This window comes from Sander vitreus, chromosome 1 (genome assembly GCF_031162955.1).
Source record: "Sander vitreus isolate 19-12246 chromosome 1, sanVit1, whole genome shotgun sequence".
In the NCBI taxonomy this organism is placed as follows: domain Eukaryota; kingdom Metazoa; phylum Chordata; class Actinopteri; order Perciformes; family Percidae; genus Sander; species Sander vitreus.
This window is the reverse complement of record NC_135855.1, coordinates 29862056-29887989: the sequence shown is the minus strand read 5'-3', so window position 1 is coordinate 29887989 and position 25934 is coordinate 29862056. Positions and strand designations below refer to the sequence as shown.

General features: G+C 40.8%; 2 protein-coding genes across 7 annotated transcripts in view; both read right to left on the bottom strand.

Moving 5' to 3' along the window:
* Positions 1–318: 318 nt before the first annotated feature.
* On the bottom strand, positions 319–15562 carry LOC144519060 (tropomyosin alpha-1 chain). 6 transcript variants are annotated; one of them, XM_078251950.1, is made up of 10 exons: positions 15449–15562; positions 14851–14976; positions 11270–11403; positions 7265–7382; positions 6962–7032; positions 6741–6816; positions 6571–6633; positions 6232–6301; positions 5493–5571; positions 5139–5157 (listed from the first exon to the last, which is right to left on the bottom strand). In XM_078251950.1, exons 1-10 carry the CDS (start codon positions 15560–15562, stop codon positions 5154–5156), a joined length of 855 nt encoding a protein of 284 aa, XP_078108076.1. In that variant the 3' UTR covers positions 5139–5153. The 6 variants fall into 6 exon arrangements, with proteins under 6 accessions (XP_078108069.1, XP_078108088.1, XP_078108084.1 ...); XM_078251943.1 differs by lacking the exons at positions 5139–5157; positions 5493–5571 and adding an exon at positions 319–1008; XM_078251958.1 differs by lacking the exons at positions 5139–5157; positions 5493–5571 and adding an exon at positions 1030–2419.
* A 9777-nt stretch (positions 15563–25339) lies between these two features.
* The window catches only part of tln2a (talin 2a), a 93060-nt gene continuing 92465 nt past the window's right edge, over positions 25340–25934 (bottom strand). Inside the window, exons 57-58 of the mRNA XM_078251936.1 lie at positions 25718–25843; positions 25340–25528 (exon numbers count right to left, since the gene is read on the bottom strand). Of these exons, the coding sequence (XP_078108062.1) occupies positions 25400–25528; positions 25718–25843 (255 nt within the window). The 3' untranslated portion in view covers positions 25340–25399. The remainder of the gene's footprint in view (positions 25529–25717; positions 25844–25934) is intronic.

Sequence of the window (25934 nt, the reverse complement as noted above, 5' to 3'; positions counted from 1 at the left end):
TTCTGCCAATATTTTTAAGAGTCACATTTCAGTGTTTCGTCAGTGTAAGTTCAGTGTTCACTGGTAATGATCCGCAACTAGGTGGTAGTTCATGTTTATCACAGAACTTCATTATGATGCATCTTGTTCGAAATACAAGTGGTACTTCCACTGTAAAAGCTTATTAAAGTGACAGAATTTTTTTTGTTAGAAGATAGCCGCAGTAATGACAAGGTTTCTCTTTTGATATCTTACATTCTCCCCCCCCCCCATTTCCTCTTAACAGTATCAAACAATACCAATGCAACATTTGTAATAAAGCCAAACTTAATACTAAAATCATACCTAATCCAACCTTTTATTCATGATAAAATGAGACAACAAACAAAAAATCAGTTTCTCAAAATGAACAGAAAAGTGAGTAGTGTGCAAACATGTCATTTACTTAGCTGATCACAATAGTACATTCAAGCATCTAGGCTAAGCATGTCTTCCTTGCTAAAACTGGAAGTGTACAACATCACTGACAATGAATACATGTTTACAATACAGAAGAACCAAAGACACACAAGCAACTTTACAAAAATACACATAATAAAAGTCCCTTTATAACCTTGGCTTAATTTATAGCTTTGTTGACAATGATTATGTGCAGTACATTTCCCCCCCAAAAAAAGTGCAAATTCACCTAACATATACATGTAAACTTATTAAAGATATGCAGTGAATTTTGACTGACCTTTAATTACAGTATGTAACAGAAACAGTGTGGTTTAACAGTAGCTCACCAAAGCCATGTGCTACCTTGTGTAGAGCTTGTTTCTTCAGGATGATAAGGTCAGAGGACACGTAAACACAAGGTCCAACGTTATCAGTAGCAGCTGTATCATGTACGGGAGACAGCCATATTCAGAGCAGATGTGGGGAAGAGAGGATCAGAGCTGGGTCAAAGGTCAACTATCTCCATTAGAGTCTGATCCAGCATCTGCGTTACGCTCAGGCCCTCTTCTTTAGCACGTGAGAGTTTATCTGTTAATATAGCATTTCATTGGTTAAAAAAAAACAAAACCAGCCCAAAGATGCACAGAATCTAAACAGACACATCTCTAGTCCAGGATTACAGTGTTAGACATGTGCTGGATGTTGTTACAAACCTTATGAGTGTGAGAAATATAACCCCTTAGTATATCTTTTTCAATAACAGAAGGTGGCATTCATTAAGTACATATCCCCAACTCTGACACTGTGGGCCAACTCACTATAGATATTATACTTAAGCTATAGACAATGGCTGTAGTCAAGGATGCATAAACTAGGTGTAGGACAACAGACTGGCTTTGCCAAGTCTGTGGTTTGGCAATGCATTTAAATTATGGTCATGACCTACACAGTATCAAGTCCAAGCCTCCTGTCCAAGTCTCAAGTTTCAGTTCAATTAAAACAAAAACAAATGTGAGCACAGATTTAACCCCAAATTAGAGACCTCCATGGAACACCTTACCCCTTTATATGCCACAAATAACCTTCCCAAACCATCTTGGACAAATACCGCACTAAGTGAACGATTTCAGAAATCTGTCATTTAATGGATGTTCCATATAGTCATATGACTACAACATATTTCTAACAACTAGTCATATGAACAGATATGGTGCACACTCTCTCTACATGTACCAATGTTCAACATGAATCCTTTCTGCTTCACACCAAAGTATACTACCTCCCCCTGTGTTACTACCAAGTAAAGGTTTGCTTGTCCAAAACTGCGAGATCAGGGACAGCGGGTCAATTTAATTTATTGTTAATGCAATCAAAAGACCAAGTAAAAGCTGCATTGAAATCAAAATAATGGGTCGTTTAGTTCCCAGCACAGCTGAACACACTATCTTGTAATTTTCAATTCTTATATTTTTTGTGAAAAATGTGTCCTCCTTTCAGGTTAGCCGTTATAAGAGAGGGGGGATTCTGGGATGTACAAGGAATTCTGGACCCCTTGCAGCATTTTATGAGACTTCCTCGGAGGTCAGCCACTAGCATCCTCACCGGCCTTCACTCCATGAGTAACAGCACCACGCAGATTTCTGCTGGACTGAAGTGCTACAGCCCCATCGATAACTGAGTAAATATATAATTCTGCAAAGTTTTCATAACCTGGAGGTTTTCCCACCTCCCATCTGAAACTGCAGTTTTGAGCATGCATAATGTGAAAATGTTACATCGTATTCTCATTTGTTAAAAGCAGTACTTGGTTTAAGCTTTGCGTCATAGACACAGTTGTTTATACCCTTTTTATACCCCAGCATTAGACAATATGCCTGGACGTTTGAGATTCAGAAGAATGAAAGCATACAAGAGCCCATTCCAGTCTAAGCCTCGTTTAAGGCTACTCTCAGTTCATTGGTCAGAAGGCGGTTTTTCTCAAGCTGCTTGAATAGATGGTCTTGACAGTCAGAAAGCAGGTAAGAGGAAAGAGAAAGAGACAGAAGAGAAGGCAGGTTAGTACAGAAGACAGAGTTAGTGCTTTGACGCCAATCACAAAACAAGTGTGTTGAACTGCAAATCCTTATGAACATATACCAGCAAAGTTCCATCCTGTTGTACTAAAGCTGGACTGCCGACTTCATAAACATCAAACTAAAGCAATAACTTACTCTGGGCATTCACATTCAAAAACAAGCGGTCATTAACTTGCTGTACTGGTTACCAATGGCAACATCACCTACTCATTCCTTTTGTGCTTGCTGAAGATTTTATTGAGAAGTTTTTCCCCCCAAACTCAATTTCTAATCTCATGATAGATCTCCCTTCCTTAAAAGGACGATGCAGACACTAAAGATCATTGTTAAGATGTTCACGTACTTTAAATTGAAAATCCCTCGTGATGCACAGTTGATTCTTTTGGCCACCAAAGGGGGCACAAGATACAGTCAGGTCCATAAATATTGGGACATCGACACAATTCTAATCTTTTGGCTCTATACACCACCACAATGGAGTTGAAATGAAACGAACAAGATGTGCTTTAACTGCAGACTTTCAGCTTTAATTTGAGGGTATTTACATCCAAATCAGGTGAACGGTGTAGGAATTACAACAGTTTGTATATGTGCCTCCCACTTTTTTAAGGGACCAAAAGTAATGGGACAACTGGCTGCTCAGCTGTTCCATGGCCAGGTGTGTGTTATTCCCTCATTATTCCATTTACAAGGAGCAGATAAAAGGTCCAGAGTTCATTTCAAGTGTGCTATTTACATTTGGAATCTGTTGCTGTCAACTCTCAATATGAGATCCAAAGAGCTGTCACTATCAGTGAAGCAAGCCATCATTAGGCTGAAAAATTTAAACAAACCCATCAGAGAGATAGCAAAAAACATTAGGTGTGGCCAAATCAACTGTTTGGAACATTCTTAAAAAGAAAGAACGCACCGGTGAGCTCAGCAACACCAAAAGACCCGGAAGACCACGGAAAACAACTGTGGTGGATGACCGAAGAATACTTTCCCTTGTGAAGAAAACACCCTTCACAACAGTTGGCCAGATCAAGAACACTCTCCAGGAGGTAGGTGTATGTGTGTCAAAGTCAACAATCAAGAGAAGACTTCACCAGAGTGAATACAGAGGGTTCACTACAAGATGTAAACCATTGGTGAGCCTCAAAAAACAGGAAGGCCAGATTAGAGTTTGCCAAACAACATCTAAAAAAGCCTTCACATTTCTGGAACAACATCCTATGGACAGAGGAGACAAAGATCAACTTGTACCAGAGTGATGGGAAGAGAAGAGTATGGAGAAGGAAAGGAACTGCTCATGATCCAAAGCATACCACCTCATCAGTGAAGTATGGTGGTGGTAGTGTCATGGCGTGAGCATGTATGGCTGCCAATGGAACTGGTTCTCTTGTATTTATTGATGATGTGACTGCTGACAAAAGCAGCAGGATGAATTCTGAAGTGTTTCGGGCAATATTATCTGCTCATATTCAGCCAAATGCTTCAGAACTCATTGGACGGCGTTTCACAGTGCAGATGGACAATGACCCGAAGCATACTACGAAAGCAACCAAAGAGTCTTTTAAGGGAAAGAAGTGGAATGTTATGCAATGGCCAAGTCAATCACCTGACATGAATCCGATTGAGCATGCATTTCACTTGCTGAAGACAAAACTGAAGGGAAAATGCCCCAAGAACAAGCAGGAACTGAAGACAGTTGCAGTAGAGGCCTGGCAGAGCATCACCAGAGATGAAACCCAGCGTCTGAGTGATGTCTATGCGTTCAGACTTCAGGCTGTAATTGAATGCAAAGGATTTGCAACCAAGTATTAAAAAGTGAAAGTTTGATTTATGATTGTTAATCTGTCCCATTACTTTTTGGTCCCTTAAAAAGTGGGAGGCACATATACAAACTGTTGTAATTCCTACACCGTTCACCTGATTTGGATGTAAATACCCTCAAATTAAAGCTGAAAGTCTGCAGTTAAAGCACATCTTGTTCGTTTTCATTTCAACTCCATTGTGGTGGTGTATAGAGCCAAAAAGATTAAAATTGTGTCGATGTCCCAATATTTATGGACCTGACTGTATTAGGGTTTGGAATACTGTACAGTATATCTTTCTTCTGAAAACTTGCAATTACGATAAAGAAAGCAGCCGCACAAATGGCCAAATAAACTGTCTATCAAAGAAGGTAACCTGTCATGACTTCTGGTTATTTTGCTGTATTCTTTTAATTGAAATGGAAACTGAGGACCGTTGTATTTCATGTGAATATTAGCTTGTTAAGAGTAAATAAAATTAATGCCCCAATACTGCCATTACACTCAATAACAGTCCTCTCGAACAGAAAAAGAAACAGGGAATGGGAGAGGAGCTTCAGAGTTTATTCAAAAGCTACTCATCATAAATTAAAACAAAGATGACAAAAAGATGGGAAAATTTAAATGAAGAAACATGGCAAGTGAAAGGGGGAAGGGCTGGCATAGATGGAATAATGTTTATTTTACATAAAGCAATATGGCTCAAAGGTCTGTATGAGAGATCAACAAATGGATGGCGGCAGCGACAGCCCAATGTGCAGTAGTGACAGGACAGTAAGAAAATACAGAGACAGAAAGTTGGGGTGCGCTGTACAGGATATGATGATGGTCAACCAGCTTCTGGGATGAGGGGTGTACACATTTAGCTGTGAAAAGAGGGAGAAGGACAAAACAAGTGTTGGAGATATAAGAGGAAGAACGGAAGATAAATGACATGCAAAACAAAAAGGGGGGGGAGGATGCAGAACTGAGCCAGAAAAGCTAAAGAAATTGAAGCTTATAAAGTAATGTGGCTTTTTGCGAGCAGCTATAAAAGAAACTAATACGAAATGGTTAGAAGTTAACAGGGAGGGAGGACACACACACACACACACACACACACACACACACACACAAGAGCGCTATTATATCTTGTTGTTAAAAGTGGTTAGGGTTGTTGAGATCTAAGGCACAAAGCAGAAACAAGCGTGTGGCGAATTACATGGAAGTCATGTCGTTGAGGGCGTGGTCCAGCTCCTCGCTGATGGCCTTGTACTTCAGTTTCTGGGCATACAGCTCATCTATTGTGTGGCAATTATTTTGAAGTGGCAGTGAAGGATGTGTAACGGAATAAGACAACAGAAGAAAAAACAAAACAAAAAAAATTGTGTCAGAGAACAGAAAGGAAAATGCAAATAGAGAAACCGGAGGAAAAAAAAAAAAAAAAAGGCAGGACAGAAATAGGAAGTGCATATAGAACAGCTGCTGATGTCGTGTCAGATTCCTGAAGAGTCACGGAGAAACCGCATCACATGTTCCGTGACCCTGTGAGGACTGCATGGGAAGAGCTGGCCTTGAACAGTCACTACACCAGAATACCAAACAGCATCGTGGTGAGAAATGTTGAAATGCATGAATAATGTCATGCCGGCCTCTGTAGATCCCTGCTTTGCGCCCACCCCACCACGACAGACAACTGACAGTGCAGATATTTGTCCTGAGTCCTAGTTAACACCCTGCTGTCCAGATAAATAACCTCACATTAGCACCAATGTTTACAAATATAAAATATTAGAAAAAAGGACTATGAGGAAACCTGAATAATGTCCAACAAGGTTACTTTTTTGTGTTGGCTTGTTGAGTAGTAACTGAGTGGTACATCGCAATTTACTGTAACAAACACATCCCTACATTTTGTTTGTCATTCAAATGCATAAAAATCAAGTGGAAAAGATCCATACCCTCTAGGTCATCAATGGTCTTCTCAAGTTTGGCGACTGATCTTTCAGCAAACTCCGCACGAGTCTCAGCCTGAGTGGAGGAATACAGTCAAACATTAGCAATTCACATTAAAAGGTTTACATTACTAGCCACAGCCCTACAAGCATTTAAAGCACATAGGTGCTGTTAAAGAAATCAGAATATATCACTTTAAATAGAAATCGTATATAGTCAGCATACCTAATTCAAGTAACTAACGAGTCAACATTCAGTTACAAAGAAGCTCTACAAACTGCCTATGTAAAAAAGAAAAGAAACTCCGGTCTGATAAACTTTGATTCTAACTTAATTTAACTCACCTCCTTCAACTTGTCTGTAAGAACCTTGATCTCCTCCTCGTACTTGTCCTCCTTCTGCGAGTACTGTGGTTGCATACAAAGGCCAGAGTTAGGAAACTATACCAGACTAGTTTTAAACACGTTTATACTGTGGATTATTTGCAATGTGTCATCTTGGTCAGCCACCGTACCTTCTCTGCCTGGGCCTCCAGAGACTTCAGGTTGTTCTGCACGGTTTTCAGCTCTTCCTCAAGCTCAGAGCACTTGCTGTTGATTTATGGTTTGGTTAAACAAGCAGTAGGATGCCACAGACAAACAAAACAAATAAAACAGAATTTTTAATAGTATTATTAATTTAAAGTTGTGTGACTTGGAGGAGCACATGAACGGAAAAGGGAAGGAAGTTGTTAACCTCTCAGACAGCTCAGCACGCTCCTCTGTACGCTCCAAGTCACTCTCAATGATCACCAGCTTACGGGCCACCTGAAATCACAACCTACAGAGTTTAATCCCACAGTAGGTTTGATACATCGACAGTCAAAAGGAATTAAAATGTATTCTACTGCTCTAACTCTGACAACTATTTATGACTTTGTGACAATAATATGCATCTGACAGAGTGCTTATTGACCTCAGCTGTTACATAAAAAGGTAAAAGAATGTAGAAAATGCTAAGCTCAAAGTTCAGAGTGCCGTGAACAGCTGAGAAACATGCCTCTTCGTATTTGCGGTCAGCCTCCTCTGCAATGTGTTTGGCCTCCTTCAGCTGGATCTCCTGCAGCTCCATCTTCTCCTCGTCCTTCATCGCCCTGTTCTCAATAACCTTCATGCCTCTGGAGGGAAAGAATGTAGTATGGCAGACAAGTCATGAGTACCATAGGAACAACAGCAGGCCAACACGTTTTGATAGTTCCCTCTTGTATCTTGTACTGATAAAGAGATGAGTGGTTTGTCTTATAAAAAGGAATCCATTTTTTTTTTTTGGTTGTTTTTGAAGATTACTTTTTGGGCTTTGATGGCCTTTAATTGATAGGATAGCTAGAATGCTGTGTGTATATGTATACAGTGGTGTGAAAAAGTGTTTGCCCCCTTCCTCATTTCCTGTTCCTTTGCATGTTTGTCACACTTAAGTGTTTCGGAACATCAAACCAATTTAAACAATAGTCAAGGGACAACACAAGTAAACACAAAATGCAATTTGTAAATGAAGGTGTTAATTATTAAAGGTGAAAAAAAAATCCAAACCATCATGGCCCTGTGTGAAAAAAGTGATTGCCCCCCTAAACCTAATAACTGGTTGGGCCACCCTTAGCAGCAACAACTGCAACCAAGCGTTTGCGATAACGTGCAATGAGGCTTTTACAGCGTCCTGGAGGAATTTTGGCCCACTCATCTTTGCAGAATTGTCCTAATTCAGTTACATTAGAGGGTTTTCGAGCATGAGCGGCCTTTTTAAGGTCATACCACAACATCTCAATAGGATTCAGGTCAGGACTTTGGCTAGGCCACTCCAAAGTCTTCATTTAGTTTTTTCTTCAGCCATTCGGTGGTGGACCTGCTGGTGTGTTTAGGATCATTGTCCTGCTGCAGAACCCAAGTTCGTTTCAGCTTGAGTACACGAACAGATGGTCGGACATTCTCCTTCAGGATCTCTTGGTAGACAGCAGAATTCATAGTTCCTTTTATCACGGCAAGTCTTCCAGGTCCTGAAGCAGCAAAACAGCCCCAGACCATCACACTACCACCACCATATTTTACAGTTGGTATAATGTTCTTTTTTATGAAATGCAGTGTTCCTTCTACGCCAGATATACTTGGACACACACCTTCCAAAGAGTTCCACTTTTGTCTCATCGGTCCACAGAATGTTGTCCCAAAAGTCTTGGGGATCATCAAGATGTGTTCTGGAGAAATTGAGACAAGCTTTGATGTTCTTTTTGCTCAGCAGTGGTTTTCTCCTTGGAACTCTGCCATGCAGGCCATTTTTGCCCAGTCTTTTCCTGATGGTGGAGGCATGAGCGCTGACCTTAACTGAGGCAAGTGAGGCCTGCAGTTCTTTGGACGTTGTTGTGGGGTCTTTTGTGACCTCTTGGATGAGTCGTCGCTGCGCTCTTGGGGGTAATTTTGGGGCGGCCGGCCACTCCTGGGAAGGTTCACCACTGTTCCATGTCTTCGCCATTTGTGGATAATGGCTCTCACTGTGGTTCGCTGGATTCCCAAAGCTTTGGAAATGGCTTTATAACCCTTTCCAGACTGATAGATCTCAATTACTTTCTTTCTCAATTGTTCCTGAATTTCTTTGGGTCTCGGCATGATGTGTAGCTTTTAAGGATCTTCTGGTGGACCTTACTGTGTCAAGCAGCTCCTATTTAAGTGATGCCTTGATTGTGAACAGGTGTGGCAATAATCAGGCCTGGGTGTGGCTAGAGAAATTGAACTCAGGTGTGGACAACCACAGTTATAGTATGTTTTTAACAAGGGGGGCAATCACTTTTTTCACACAGGGCCATGATGGTTTGGATTTTTTTTTCTCCTTTAATAATAAACACCTTCATTTACAAATTGCATTTTGTGTTTACTTGTGTTGTCCTTGACTTTTGTTTAAATTGGTTTGATGTTCGAAACACTTAAGTGTGACAAACATGCAAAGGAACAGGAAATGAGGAAGGGGGCAAACACTTTTTCACACCACTGTATATATATATATATATATATATATATATAAATGCCGCAAAGGGTCGCGGGTCGGACTCAAACCCGGGCCACTGTCAAGGATTTACTCTACTGGGTGAGCTAGAAGTTGCCCCATGGGAAATCCATTGTTATGTGGCTTAAAATACAGTTTACCACAAAACACATGGTTCCTTCTGATGTCCGACCACATAGACTTCACATACATTGGCTCACTATCTGGAGACAATGTCTGGATACTTTAAAGACACACTGATCTGTCATATTATAGGGAAATTTTGAGACTTAATTTCCTGCATTCTAATACATTTTCAGGCACAAAGCAGAGAGGCGGAGCGAGACGACGTCTCTGCAGCTTATGGCGTGTGTCCATTGTCAGGGAGTCAGGTCAATGCCGCTAAAGCACTCGAAACTGTGGTTTTCATGCGTCCTAAAGTACAGCTCGCATCAGGTGTTAAATCAAACTATACTTTAACGCTACTACGAGATGTTGTTACAGGTTATGAAACTGTCTCAATTTAATAGGCTACTGAGACTGCAGTGCAGCCCGCCGCTTTTTTGGCACTCCTGAAATTCCTTTGGCGCTGGCTTAAACCTCTTGAGGGGGGCGCCAAAACCTTCTCTATGCAGGAAAAACCCTGCTGTGTACATGATGACTGTGAGTGAGAGAACATGTCAACATTAGTCTGGCTCAACAGATGTACATTGCTCAGATAAAGCATGACATCCGGCACAATGTCACTCACCTTCCGTTATCTATTTTGCAAGGGCACACGCCCAGGACGGTTGTGATTGGTTGAAAAATGAATTGAAATTGAATTGAAAAATACAAACAACCCAGAGCATTTTCTCCTCTATCCCAGAATAGATTAGCGGTGTAGCCAGACCATACTCCAGCACGGACACAGCGCTGTGAAGCTAGGTCTGGCAATGCGAGACTATGTATGAGTAAACACCAAGTACGGCATGACACACACTCATGGTGAGGAGTATGACTGTATTATTCATGCGGTCAATGCCTGCACTTGTCGCAATAAGACGTTTCCGTCAAAATGCTACAGGTGTTACAGGTTTCCACTATTGGTCATAAGTTATAATGCATTCATAATAAAGACATTTGAAGTGTGTAAACATGCAATTTGAAAACATCATCTAAGAAAACTACTTTTCTATCCTCATGTCTGAACATCAATGCAATATGACTTCCAGCCACCAGTTGGCAGCACTGTGAAATGTTAGGTGTGGTACACAAATAGCATGTATCAGGTCCAATCCAAGGGGCAAACTCCTGTGCTGAGCAACGAAACACGTGCGGAAGTGCCCAAAACTACAGTTCATCGAGTGGCCGCTTGAGGCTGGGTCCAGAAGTGAGTCAATTTCCACAGACTCCCATGTTAAAATGCCCTAAACAAGTTTACAGCCTAGTACCAAAACCGGTTTTGGTCTCTATAGCTAAGTTTACCCTTCATAACAACTCCGACACAACAGCTAAAGCTAATCCGAGTCACTGCACTTGACCTACCGGCCGTGTTTTTGCCTTTCAGACAATTTTCAAGCAAATATCCATCGCTTGCTGTACGTTTGATTGTACTAACGTTTTTTTCTTTTTATAGTCACCGGTCCAATTTTTAGTACACTGTAGTTTAGCAGAATCCAGCATTTCCATGCTAGAGTAATAAAAAAATTTTTTTTTTTAAATTGTTTCCCCATTTGTCTTAAAAAAGGCATTCAGCACCAGCATGACCATTGTGCTCCAAAATGTTTGAACAGCATGGGACCTCATTCTTAAGTACAGTGGAGTGATTTAGGACTGGGTTTTCCTGTCCTTACCCTTCCACATCACTTGTTTTCATAAAGAGTATATTTCACTGAAACAAAAAATATGAGGTGATGGGTAAATAAAAAAAAGAAAATCACAAAATATGAGTTTGTATGTATATACAAACTGAATTTTCTGTATAACACCAAGGAGTTTATGATGGATTGTGTTGACCAACTAGGGTATGTTTTCTGGGTGCAAGGTACCCACCTCTCGCTCTCATCAGCAGCCTTCTCAGCCTCCTCCAACTTGGTCAGCGCTGTGGACAGACGCTCCTGAGCACGGTCCAACTCCTCCTCAACCAGCTGGATACGTCTGTTCAGGGAAGCTACATCACCCTCAGCCTAGGACAGCACAACACCACAGTCATATAGAGTCAAATCAAGTTTATTAGTATAGCCTAAAATCATGTACTATGTTTCAATTGGCTTTGCAGGCTTACAGCATCCAGCCCATCCCATACTCTCCAAGGAGAGCTTGGGCTGGGTCAGGAACAAGCCCAAGGGAGGGTGCAGGCTCTAACGTGCACATTTTATACACAGGCTGAGGGGTGGATGGCATCTCCCTTTTTTAGTATAACTTTTAAACCTACTGTTGGTAGTACCTTAAAATACAATTCCAGACTAAGTTATCCACCGTTCCTTCCCTCTTTACAATCATGCCTGCAATAGACTGTCACATTGATTTTGTTATCTTGTCGCATAAATAAATTAGCGCCAAAACATGGCTACAATTTAGTATTTTGAAGGGGATGAATCAGCTGCCTGCATTCAAACTAGCTAGTAGCCTGCAGGAGTTTTACAAGGGAGGATTTATCTCAGAGGACCTGTGGTGCTGGTGCAACTAGCCTACTTGTTACAGGGCTGTTTGTTTATCCGGGACGTGCCGGGTGGTGTCCTTTCTTCTACCCATCGTGCACTGACATCATACAGTAGGCTAATTTCAAGAATGTCTAACTGATTGCATTTGAGCATAACCCGTCGCTGTCTGGGCCTAGAAGCCACGCTTTTTGACCAGATTTACGCCTAAAGCCGTCGACAGCAAGGGGATTAATTGTCTTAAATAATTAGCAGCTTACTGATTCCCTCGCACTCCTCTCCTGATTCAGTTCTCGCTGTAGTAATGCTGCCCGGTCCTCCGCCACATCGGCCTGGTCCTGCAACGACTTGATTTTCTTTTTCACAGCTTCCAGAGAGCTCCCACCGGCCATTTTTGCTCTTTTGGTCCCAGCTAAGCTAGTTTTCCCTCAGCTATGTGCGGGCTGCCTCAACTCAGACACACACACTTGGAGATGCGGTGCGTTTGATCCCCACCCCCACCGCCTTTAATCAACCGCTGATAAGGATTGGGACGTGCCACCAACCCCGGAAGTAACCGATTTACACGCAAGGAATACAATTTATCAAATGAATTAAAAAAATATATTAATTGTGAATATTTCCAGTGTTTATTTCCTAATTAAATTCATGTCAATTGTTTTTAGTTTGGGTCAGTAAGGCGATACAACTATCTAATTTATGAGGCGTCTGAGTGCATCCCCTACTGGTAAATTGAGCTAACCCAATCAAAATCCCAGCTCCTAACAAACACTGATTCAGTCATAAACTAAGTTACAATTGTGTACACATAATTAATAGTATTATATAATGAACACAACAAAAACCATATTAATAATATAGACCCCAGACACTTGTTTTCCTGCTAAAAATACAATACATTTATTTAATGCTGCTAACACTGCTGTCTGCAGTGCAGAAATAATACTTTTTACTCACCACCCTATAACATTCCAGTGTTTGTTGTATTTGATTATCTATTTATTATTGCCTCAATTATGACCTGATTTTATTTTATTTTAGGTGATTCAACAAAGCACTCTTGTACTAACTATTTGTTTTATTACCTATTGAGTAGGCTATCTCTTTTCTCTCAATTGCTAAGCTAGGCCGTTTTTACCAAAATGGTGACTATGGGGTAAATTGAACCAGAGCTACAGCCTTCAACAAAACTACAGTCGGGGGGTTCTTTGACAATCTGACCAAAAGTGATGGACTGGTGACAGAATTAATATATTCCATAATATTAATACAATTTAATGGCAACTATAGCAAGATACAAGACTAAAGTACATTTACTTATCAGCCACAGTTACCGGGATATGTATTCAGGGCTGTTTAGTATGATTTTAGCATTGCTTGAAAAGCTTAATGATTCTGATTTTTTTCATCATAGTTCTTGTCTTTGTTTTATAGGTTTAAATTCCCTGAATGATGTGCTGAAGAAGCTTCCTAAACCTCAAAAGGTTGGAGGAACTGCAAAGAGGGAGCAACAACTCATATTTCCCTGCAACCTTGATGGATGGAAGTCCAATAGTCGTTTTTATTGTTCTGAGGTCTGGAAGTTCAAACTGTTCTTTTCTTCTCACAAGTTCAAAACTGTGAAACTGTTTAACAAAATTGGAAATTAGAACTGAACACAGTGGAGGGACGTTCTTTCTGCCAAACACGTTTGTGTGTGTGTGTGTGTGTGTGTGTGTGTGTGTGTGTGTGTGTGTGTGTGTGTGTGTGTGTGTGTGTGTGTGTGTGATTGGACGTGACTTGATTAACAGCATAAGAAATACAGCATATTACCATATTTCTTGCTCCTGAAAACTATGCTGGCAGTCCTTCACTTAACAGAAATGTTTAAAACTATTGTTCACCAATACAAAAAATAAAAGATTAAAGGGAAAATTAAACTTGAATTGGTTTGTTTTGTGTTGTTTGAGGTAGCTTTAAAAAAAATGAATATTGTTTGGAAAGTTAAGTGTATTATTAAATTTTTTTTTTTTAAGAGGCAAGTTTTTTTTTTTTTTTTATTATGCCTGCATTAAAACATGAAAAATAGGATGGTCAATTCACCCACTGACTGGGATCAACTCACCCCTAGCCTGGGGTAAGTTGAGTCACTTGAACACTTTTTTTTCTGAGGTCATATTTTCAAGGCTCTTTGTCATAGGTGCATTCTTATATTTTCAGTTGATAGGCAACATCCCAAATTAACAGTAGATGTCTTCATTGTACTTCTGTCTCAATTTCCCTTGCCTGGAGATCCACATAAGTAAAAACTGGCTCATGTTACCCCACTCTCCCCTATAGGTCTTGTTTTTAGGCTACTTTTCTTATCTGTGGTATGCATCTGTTTATGTACTTTTTTAAGTGTTCCTGTCAATAAATCAATCAATCACTCATTCAATAAAGACCATCTTGGGAATCAACAACAATTATCTTATGCCGTTTTATGTTATCCTAATAATGTTGTTGTTGTTGTTGTTGTTGTTTTTTGACATTGTGGCAGATTGTGAAGTAATCAATTAGACGTTATTGGTGTTACATTAAACGCAGTCAGTAAACAAGTAATTTTATCAGGGTTGAACATAGTGCCAACTGAAACCTGAACAAGCACAAATCTGTCAAAGATTTTACACACCAAAATATGTGTGTAAAATGCCCCCTGAAACCCTACACTGGTCCTCAAATTAATACAAATGGCTGTGGAATGCATTGGTAAGCCCATGAGCAGGGACCTTACCATATACAGCACAAAAGCTAAATTTAACAATCCATATTTTCATCCTATACAACATATAGGCCTCTTATAATTAAGCATTGCATTAGAGTAAATCTGTATGGGGACTGGTAATCTTAGTTTCCTGAGGGGACCGAAGGGGTGGTTCAAGGTCAACCCATTAGACAATAGGTGACCCACTAGGGCTTCTCCACCAGTCAGTGGTACTGTCAGCCCAAACTCACATCTGTGGCTTTCTTCTCAGCGAGCTCCAGTTTCTCCTGGGCATCCTTCAGGGCTTCAGAGTACTTGTCCAACTCATCCTCAGTTGATTTCAGCTTCTTCTGCAGTGCTACCAAGTCATCCTCAAGCTTGATTACAGAGAAACAAGAGACAGCATTACTCTCAGACTCAATCACACCTAGTGTTGTACCATATACTGTATGTGAATAATCTCTAAGGTGCAGAGGTGGAAAAAATCGTTTTTGCTCTACATAATAAACTCTATATCAACTATTTAGAAATGCAATCTTTCTAGGCTGGTGGAACATGCCTATTATGGAATTACATAATCATAAGAAACCAATAGTAAATGTAAATGTAAAAAAATTGTAAGATTCCACTTTTGTTACCAACTTCATGCAGCCCAAATTTAAGGTAAAGTAACGAAAAACAAACAAAGATATTGTGATTTCTAAAAATGTATGTAATCCTATGGAGACACAAATATTTATTCTCAGTCACAGGACACTGGACATGCAGGAACAATGCAGCGCATGGCGCACCGTGCCATTGGCACCGGTGCGTAAAAGCACCAGAGCCAGTTTTACAACGGATGTCGACCTGTTTGCTCCTGTCCTCAGCTGCTTTCTTGTCTGACTCGGCCTGCTCGGCTCTGTCCATGGCATTCTCCTTGTCGAGCTTGAGCATCTGCATCTTCTTCTTGATGGCATCCATGGCTGCTAATTGATGGGGGTCCTCGCAAACCAAAAACAAAACAAACTGAAAGGAGCGTCTGCACCACACTGACCGCCAAGCTGGAGTGCGAGCTCGCCTGGGTTGTAGTGAGTCAAATATGTAGTTCGACCAGGCAGTTACTGGATGCCTAATACTTTTTTTTGGAACAACTGCAGCTGTTTGTCAACGCGGGACCGTCTTTTTTTCTGGATCTCTTCAGTGATTCGCTCTTCGAAGACATTTGACCACTTCTATGACTGTACATGGTGTGTAGACGTCAGGAGGGCACTCCCCATTCACACCAAGACTTCTCAGTCCACTCATATTTCTAACACCCCCCCCCCCCCCCCCAAAAAATGACAGGAAGGAAGTAGAGTGTCAAGACTCCAAGAAGTAGCAGCTCCTCTGAAGTTATTTGGGAGAAACAATCAGGAAAACAACCCATAAAATACTCTGAGAAAAGGCAAATTAGGAATTATTTTACCATTGTCTTGCAATTATTTTATACTTTTTACATCTGTCTGTGCCAAAATAAAGGATTTTAGACACTGTTTAATGAATAATGTACTCAACCAATTTCAACAGAGATTGGTACCAGAATGAATTATAATAGCACCCGTGCACTAGAGCTATTCATATAAAACAAATAGATCTGATTGGATAAGCCCCTGTGAAAGTTCCCTCTGTGGGGTGCCATATTAGCCAATATGGCTTGTTTGTCTTCCAGGGATCAGTTCAACATCCGAAACAGCAATCAGATAGGCTTTGCTCTCTGTAGAGCTATATCATCAAGCTTGTCCAACTCCTCTTTCAGCTAATACATGCCTGAGAGTTATTTCTCAAATGGGCCACAGTGGATACAGTGGCGTGCACATTGGAAGATGTAAAGCTTTGGCATTTCAACAGCCCCCCTTACTGCGTGTGCCTCTGTGATAGTTCACAGGGCCACAGGCATACCCACAGCTGTCACACACAACCTGTGGTCATGACTGGTGGATTGTTGAGTAATAATAGTTTACAGTCTACAGTAATTACTTTTTGTACATATTGGGGAGGGGGGGAATCAAGCTCCAAATATAGCTAAATATAAGTTAATTAGTGAAAGTAAGATATAGGGTATAGGTAAGGTGTACAGCACCTACATGTTATGTAATACTTTATGAACAGCACTGTCGTCTTGTCCATGAGGCACAACAACCCACGCTGAAGGTATTTTGTCATTCTCTAAGGAGCCTTTACACTCTAGCATCCTTTCTTTCTTTCCTTGTCTCCACTAATTCTGCTTGTGTTTTGTTGAGTGCATATTTTTGGGATCTTACTGCTTGGAAAACACCTGTTTGACTCTATCCATGGCCCCCGTAGCCACTCCCACCCTTACTAAGCCTGACTTTTACAAAAGGGGCATTAGCTTTTTTTTTTCAAATCGGATCATTTACCATCATGGTTTCTTTGTGAAAGGCTCATAACACCCATTCAATGGAGTGATAACATTCAAAATGGGTGAGCGAAACTAAAAAAACAACAAGCAGCCTATACCAAAAACATGTCGTTATTTCTTTATTTCCTAAGTTTTGAGCAATCATACATAGAACTGGACAAATCTTGACCCAATAATAAATGCTTCTTGGTTAGAACAACTGATTAAGAAATCATTGTGGAAGATTCCACAAATTGCTCTTAAAGTGCTTGTTGCCACATTTAGACTTTTAAGATTATTTTCTCTAAAGTCTATTTTTTTTACATAAAACTGTTTGTCCCTTTTATTCTGTGTTTTTACTCCAATATTTGATCTCTTTGGTAGTCCGGCCTGAAATCCTTCCTATGTTTTAACGCAGTCAGCTGTCACTGTGCTGTCATCCCATCATGTGTTTTGTGGACTGTTAAGCAGCCAGCCAGGCATGCCAGTCATATACAGAGATCAGAGAGGCTCGTGGCACAATCCACGTCACCCTAGCCCCCTGGATAGACGAACATCGACACGTTGTACCTGTCCAACAATTAATAATTTACTCAGATTAAGGTTTAGGATTTTGATATAGGGGAGGGTTCTGTAAATAATTCTACAACAAACTTGGTACTATTCTCTATAGTGCAGACAGTCTTCATAGATCACTACAGTATAGTACAGTACAGTATACAGTACGTGTGATTTTTATATTCTCCTCCGAGGGCCATTATACATGGACAACATGCTTCAGTTTTTTTGCCTGCAGCAAAAACCAAGTGTTCATCTTCACAGCTTCTTTGGAGCTTTTTATCACATTGTTTTATTCACACTAAAGCCAGGAGAACTTGTCTGTCCACAATCTAAAGTCTGTTTAAAACTACTCCCTTTTCCCAGACTTGAGTAAATGGCTAAATTGGCTAAACCAGTCATAAACTACATTTCTTGTTGTTGCATGTCCTAGCCATTATTTCTTGAGTATTGCTCAGTGGAAATCACTGGTATATTTCTTTTAATTGGTCTGTTCACCAGGAAAAAGTTTCACTGTGAGTCAAAGATATGCTCAGCATTCCCAGAATTCCCATCATGCAAGAAAGTATATGTGACCCTGTAATAATGATGTCACAGCCTTTTAAAAAGCCACCTATAAAGTTTATAGACCTTTGAAATTTGATTTTCATTAAGTGACCATTGTCTGTTGATGGCTGTGTATGCATTACTGATTTATTGTTGTGAAGAACTCATAAATCTAAACACAGTCTTTGTTTCTGTGGTGTAGTTTAGCATATTGTGATCCCTTCTGTAAGTGAGTGACTATAACTCATGTCGTATTTTTTAAAGGAATTTAACAGTTTGCAGACCAAATAGTGACAGCACAGTTGAGTCGATCCTTGATACTGCAGTGTCAGACAACAAATGAAGGCCAGAGCTGGTTCATGGTTGAATGCTTCATCATAGATGTGTTGAGACAGCTGGGTGAGCAGCTCCCAGACAAAAGTGGTACTGTGATGATTTCATTGTCTAGACTGGAATTTCTCAGTTCCTCCTCAATAATTTAAAGTATCGAGGAGGAACAATGTTGGTGTTCCACCCAATCCTTCAGTGTCAAACTTTATCTCTTGCTGTGATTCAACTTCATCAAGCTCATCACAGTGGTTTAGGTGTGCAGGGCTCATATGTGAGGTCATGTGAAAATATCAGTGTGATGAGTGTGTTTAGTGTGCCATTTTCCTTTAGTGGAGTAACACAGTCAACAACCTGATGTGACAGTGGCCATTTTATTGAAATGAAAATGTGAAAAATGAAGCAGCGACTGCGGGTCACAGTGGTAAGAAGGTACTGTTTTTGCCTCTGGCGCCTTCAAGTCAGGGCAGGCAATTCAATACAACGGTCTTTAGTGGATGAAGCCTACAACCCTGCAAGATAGCAAGCAGCAGTCATCAGTAACCTTACCCGCTTTCTGACTTTTATTCTAATTAGATTTAGGGCATAAAAATAATGGATGAGCTGTCTTCTATCAGCTGCTTGTCCGCATTAAATGTAATGCCCTCGTTCTTTTAGCGAGGGTTTTGCTGTCTCTTCCTCAGCCAAGTCAGTGTAACAGGGCCTCTTGTTAAAAATCAGATCCAGTAGTAACTGGAAATGAAAAGTCTCACAGTGTCTGAGATTTCAATTTTTTGTTATAAGAAAAAGCGTGAGCAGTAGTAGCCTAAAGAACTAACTTTAAGAGAAAATGGCAGAAAAAGGATTCAAGGTTTAAAAGCAGTGTTGGGAGCAGCTGTGCCACAGTAATTGACATTTTAGTGCCAGACAAATTTAGCATGGCTCTCACTTCTTAGCATGGACTCAATATAGCTTCAGGTTTAGTGCTGACTCAGAAATACCATCTTGTCCCAACACTAAACTGATACTTAAAGAGCCCTTGTTCTCTTGCCAGCGCTCGTCTCTTGGTTATCCTAGAGAGGGACTAGAGAACTTGTTGTGGTTCTGCATCCTGTCAGTACTGTTGCTGAGAGAGGATGTAACCGACACACATGGAGAGTCATATTTTATTTATTCAGCAAGCTGTTAACATTTTACTTGCTGTAAATTATATTTCCCAACATACAGGTCTAAATGCCATTTCAAATCTGTCTCCAAACTGACAGAAAAAGAATTCTGGTGGAGAATGGAGTTCTTGTAGGTCTGGGTATTGAAACTCATTACATTTTGAATACCAACCAAAATGTGTTGTGGCATCAAGGACTGAAAACTGTCAAGTGTCAAAAGTTGGTATTGAATGTTGATTTTTAGTTCTGTTTATGAATTCTATTTTCTGATTTAATTTTTTTTCTTACTCTATAGAGACTGTATTTTATTGGGCAAATTAATATTTAGTCAAAGAGGTAAAACTATTAAAAATAAAAATCAGTTTACTTAAAGTGCTCATATTATGCTCACTTTCAGGTTCATACATGTATTTAGAGGTTATATCAGAATAGGTTTACATGGTTTAATTTTCAAAAAAATTAGGGGGTCAAAGGACTTAATGAAAAGAAATGTTTTGAGGTGCTTTTTGAACATGGGCAGGGATGGGGCAGAGCGGATGTGGAGTGGTAGACTATTACAGAGTGTGGGAGCATTGGCAGAGAAAGCCCTGTCCCCAAAAGTCTGCAAACTGGTGCGGCAGGTATCCAGCAGGTCCTTGTCAGAGGACTGCAGGGAACGTGACTGAGTGTAGGGGTGGAGGAGATCTGTGAGGTATTGTGGTGAGTCCATGAAGAGATTTTTAGGTGAGCAGGAGGATCTTGTAGGTGATGCGTGACTTGACTGGCAACCAGTGGAGCTGTTGGAGGATGGGAGTGATATGCTGCCAGGGCTTGGTGTGGTTTAGAACCCTGGCAACAGAGTTCTGGACATACTGGAGTCTGCTAAGGGTCTTGGTGGGCAGTCCAGACAGGATACCATTGCAGTAGTCCAGACGGGAGGTGATGAAGGCATGGATGAGTGTCTCAGTTACTGAATGTGTGAGTGAAGGCCGGAGTCTTGAAATGTTTGAGGTGGTACAAGGCGGACTTAGTGATGTTTTTGATGTGGGAGCGGAAGGAGAGAGTGGAGTCCAGGATGACGCCCAGGTTGCGCACCTCAGGAGATGGGGAAATGGAGCAGCCATCCACAACCAGGGCCAGGTCTCCAATTTTCCTGAGCAGTGGTGCAGGGGCCACCACCATGAGTTCTGTCTTATTACTGTTGAGTTTGAGTAGGTTTGTGGTCATCCATGACTTGAGTTCCTGCAGGCAGTTGACAAGTTCTGTGGGTGGGAGCTGGGGTTTGTGCTGATATAAAGTTGAGTGTCATCAGCATTGCAGTTGAAGTTGAGTCCATGTTTACAGATAATATGACCAAGGGGTAGCATGTAGATGGTGAACAACAGAGGACCAAGCACAGAGCCCTGGGGCACTCCATGGTTGGCGGGTGCTGGATCAGAGTTGGAGCCATTTAGGGTGATGAATTGTTTCCTGTCAGTGAGGTAGGACCGGAACCAGGACAGTGCTGTGCCACTGAGGCTGATGAGCTCAGAGAGGCGGTGGAGAAGGATGGTATGGGAAACTGTATCAAAAGCTGCAGAGAGGTCAAGGAGGATGAGGATGGTGATGAGGTCATTGTCGGCAGCAAGCAGGAGGTCATTAGTGATTTTGATGAGGGCGGTCTCAGTGCTATGGTGGGTTCTGAAACCAGATTGGAAGGGTTCAAAGAGCTCATGGTGGGACATGTGATGTTGAAGCTGGGCAGCCACTGCTCTTTCCAGGATTTTGCTGAGGAAAGGGAGGTTGGAAATTGGACGATAGTTGTTGGGGTCGTCTGGGTCTAAGCCTGGCTTTTTGAGAGTGGGGATGACTGCCGCCATTTTAAAGCTGGATGGTACCACACCAGAGGCAAGATGAGATGCATTTATGATGTTTTCCACTGGATGGCAGAGGATGGGAAGACAGGCCTTGACCAGGGTGGTGGGCATTGGGTCAAGACTGCTGGTTGAAGTCTTGGCAGAGGTGACCAGTTTTTTTACTTGGTCAGCCTCCAGTGGAGAGAAGGCGGATAAGCAGCACTGAGGTGAGCGGGCAGCTGAGTGGTGAGAATCCTGTTGGGGCAGTGTGGGGCAGGGGGAGAGCCCAGGAGACTGGAGCTGCCGGTGGATAGTGTCCACTTTCTGCTGGAAGAAATCCAGGAACCTGGAGCAGAGGTCAGGTGCATCTGAGGGTTTAGCGGCATCAGGAGGGTGAAGTAGACTGTTGATAGTTGAGCTCTCTGTTTTAGCTACATAGTTCTAGCTACTTCTACTCCATCTTTGTTGGGAGTCGCACATGCGCAGTACCTAGGTAAGCACTGCTAGCTTATCAGAAGCAGAGTATTAGGGCGTGCCACGCTAGCAGCTAGGCGAGCATTATAACGTGTGTTACAAAGTGACGCACGTTTGTCATGGAAGTAAAGGCTGGACTATAATAGAGCGGTTTGGAGCAGTTGGTGAACCGTGTTTTCTGTTGGAGATGGAAAGAGCCTTTGGGGTGGACTTTTTCACTTTGGAAGTCTATTACATGCACAAAAAAAGATATACAACACAATAAAGGAAAGGGAAAACACCAACAAGCATAATATGAGCACTTTAAGTAAACTTCCCCCAGGTTGCCAAAAACCCAAAAAGGGAAACCTGAGGACATGACCCCAGCAGTGTCCTACAGCCTGAATGTGCTTACAGACATTTGAGCTTGTGAAGAATGTGGTTCAGGTTATGTTATAATGATATACAGTATAAAAGGTGCATTCGTTAAAAAATTTCCATAATTGAGCAGACTAAAGATATTTCCAAGTTAAAATGTATGTTCATAAGATTGAGAGCGGAAGATGACCTCAAACTGGAAGATGACAAAGAAGAGGGTACCGGATGTTAATTGCCAAACACCTGTTACACTTGGTAGAAACCTATAATGCAAGTCTCAAATTTGAAAACAAATGTGTGTTCATAAACCAAAAAAGTGACATACGGTGAGCAGATGTGTTAATCATACTCAGTGTAAAATGCACACACATTACTGTCTTTGCTTCACAAAAGAAATAACCACAAAAGGAAAATTGACATGCAAAGTTACATTGAAATGCTTTATTTTCAGAGAATACAAAAAAATAGTTTTATTGAGGCCAGATAAATATCTTTTATATTGTATGTTATCACATCTTTATTGTAGTAACTACATCATTTTAAGTCTGTTAAGGGAGAAAAAACATACAGAACACTTCAATTACTCCACATCATTGAAATGTGTAACTACATATTGATGGCTGACAGATATATTGAAATGTTCTTATCACATTTAGAGGCTTAAAAGCACAAGAAAAAGCCAATTCATAACATTTCAGTAACTTCATAAGATACAATAAAGCAGTTGGCAGACCAAATCCTCCAGTCTGTCGTAGTTTAGAAGCACTGTGGTACATGCCCATGGAATGCAGTACAAAAATGTGTTCATATATGTTGATGGTACATTTTAAACAGCAACACATTTTTCTGACTGGCAAACAGTTCCTCTGTCATACCCAAAAGGCCTTACATGTGGCAGAGAGAGTAAAAGAGAGAGGGGATACAGTTGGTTCAGCACTTCGAGTAACAGTACGTTAAGAAGTGGGACAACAAATGTTAGAAAACCCCCACGGACATGAACCCACATTCCCAAACAATTGCTCGTCTAGTACCTTCTGCTGACCAATGAGGTGAAGCTGTCACTCAAGCAGACGAGACACTGTATGGGCTACGGACTAAGGCACTAATAATAATACTACAGACTTGACTAATGAGTCCTTCCCCTCCCACACAATACAATGCCAGAAAAAACCTTCTGAATTCAGATCCAACTGTTAAAAAAAACAAACAAGTCATGTTGAAATGTGACCGTGTGTCATGAGCCATTTGCTATGGTATACTGTGTTGCACGTGGAGGTCAGAATCACTACGTGCATCCTTAAAAGTTTAACTCTGTCGCTGTATAATTAAAAAGATGCATCTGAAGCACAAAGCCATGCATTATCACAGCAGGACCTAATCTCACGATATACTGTAGTTTAATATTGAAACACAGCCCATAAAGTAAGACAAGGGAACCAATCACACTACAATCAAACTTGGTAAACAAAAGGTTCTTCTATTGCAGCAAGTAGTATATTCGGTACAGTCGCACAGAGCACCCTTAAACTCAGGGACTGCTGGACAAAAAAGAAGAAGCGATGAACTGCAGTGATTAGTGTTGCAGTCACTTCACTTTCCTCTTACTTTCACATCAATTCTTACAAGTTTCATTTGTTGCAATTAGCTTATTGTGAAGTTATTTTCAGATTTAGAATTTTGCTGCTTTCTGAATTTACAGAATTGGAGGTGAATGGACTCAAATCATCAATCGCTGGCAGTGATTGATTATTGCTGGAAAATGAATATAAATCACTAACCGCTGGATAGAAAATTGCCAAGGAAAGGGCCAACATAAATCTACAGGGGCTGGTAACCATTAGGCAAAGCACAGAAGCGGCACTGCACGGCATTCAATTGAGACGTCTGAGGTATTTACAGTTATTCTAAATGTGCATGTTGTTGTAGCTAATCAACCTGCCTGGTTACTCTAACCACATATTCTATACTTGAAAGTAAAATAAGCACTCAATTATACAATATCATCTCCTATATTATTACTTTGTTTGCATGGTGTGAGGGAAACCAATACTGCCCTCTAAAGCACCATCCATGTTATTGCATCATGATCAAATTCTGTTTATACTGTATTTACTGTAGGTGTAAAGAAGGAATACAAAAACGTTTAAAGGGTTGGGGAACATATCTGACCACAAGCTCTACTAGTGGTAAATAAGTGAGACCATTCCTGACCCATCTCTGCTAAAAAATACTCGGGAGTAATAAATATTCCTTCTATGGTAATATGTTGTCCTGTGTAGAAAAGCATTCACATGGTAACGTAATGTAAAACATTCTACTTGAGTCTGAGCGGCTGCACATGATGACGCCTATATTCAAGAGCTTAGACAAACATGTAGAATTTGTTGTACATTTTGCGTGTGGAGCCCATCAATATCCACATAAAAGAAATGACCAGAAAGAAAGCAAAGATGCTTATATCACTAGAAGATTCCCAAAAACAACGGTCCATTATTTAATTTTACAGTATGGTCCAATAAACACCAATATGCATCTTACCTTCCTTTGGGTTAATGACCAATGAATTTAAGTCAAGACACACCACATGATTTAAACAGATATTAAGGTGCCAAATTGGAGCATGAAGGCCAACATTCATACAATATCAGAGTACCGAGCTGAAATCTTTTTGCTGTCCGGGTTACGCTGCAGTTAAACGGCTATATCACATGAACGGCAATACAATCAATTCTTCATCTTAGAAGTTTATGAAATAGAGCTGCAATTTGTAAAAAAAAATAAAAATAAAAAGACAAGAAAAAGAAACTGTAGCTTATGGGCAAACATGAGAGCATGTTAGCTGTGCGGTTTGTCCCGGCATGTCACATTCTGGATTAGATTGGATCAGTCAAAGAAGTTATGCTATATATGAGGACAAAAAAGCAGTTCTTCCGTCGAATCACCACAATCTTTATGTTAGTTTTTTGGGAAAGTAGTCAGTTCCATACAGTAGTATTTCAAACTTGCGAGTAGATGACTGAGATATTTCCATGTGAATTGGACTCACTGCAGACTTGGGAATTTCTGGTTTGTTAGATCAGTCACAACACATCTGAAGTCGCTGCTGGCCACATACCTGTTCAAGTGTGCCAGTAAGGGACACAAACCCAGATGTGCTCTTCACACTGCTTCAAGCGTATGCAGATGTGAGTTTGAATATTTAGTTGTTGTCCTCTCGTAGTTCACTGGGCAGGAACTTGTACTGCTGCTGCCTGATCTGAGCCAGTTTCTTCCTGGCTTCTTCCAGCTCTCTCTCCTTTCTCAGCATCTCCTCCTGGGCTGCAATGATCTAGACAGACAGAAAATATTTTAATTCCTCAGCCCTGGTATTACAAAGAATGGTCAACATGTACAAGCTGTAGTAGATGGTAAAGATAATGCTGATAATACACCAGCAGTAACTGAAAAAAGTTGGAAAGATTTCCTGTTTAAGCAACAAGAGCTTCTTATGTTATTTGATGCTGCTTGACGTTCTTACCTGTGCTATTCCACCCACAAACTTGGTCTTGACCACCACGTTGTCTTCATCTGCTTTGTCAAACGCTGCCTTCTGAGCGGCCCGCACCAAATTGTCTGACGCCTTCTTTACTGCATTCCCAGCAATCTATTTAAAAAAGAGATCAGTTGAGAACAGCTAACAGCAGCATAAAAAAAAAGAAGAGACAACAAACAAGAACACTAAATCTGCTCCATGT

Excerpts from the sequence above, each read along its gene's own strand:
- LOC144519060 (XM_078251943.1), bottom strand. The coding sequence starts at position 15,562 with ATGGATGCCATCAAGAAGAAGATGCAGATGCTCAAGCTCGACAAGGAG. Across the intron at positions 14,977-15,448 it reads CTGAGGACAGGAGCAAACAG|CTTGAGGATGACTTGGTAGC; the intron begins GTCGACATCCGT and ends TCTGTAATCAAG. Across the intron at positions 7,033-7,264 it reads CTGACCGCAAATACGAAGAG|GTGGCCCGTAAGCTGGTGAT; the intron begins GCATGTTTCTCA and ends TTGTGATTTCAG.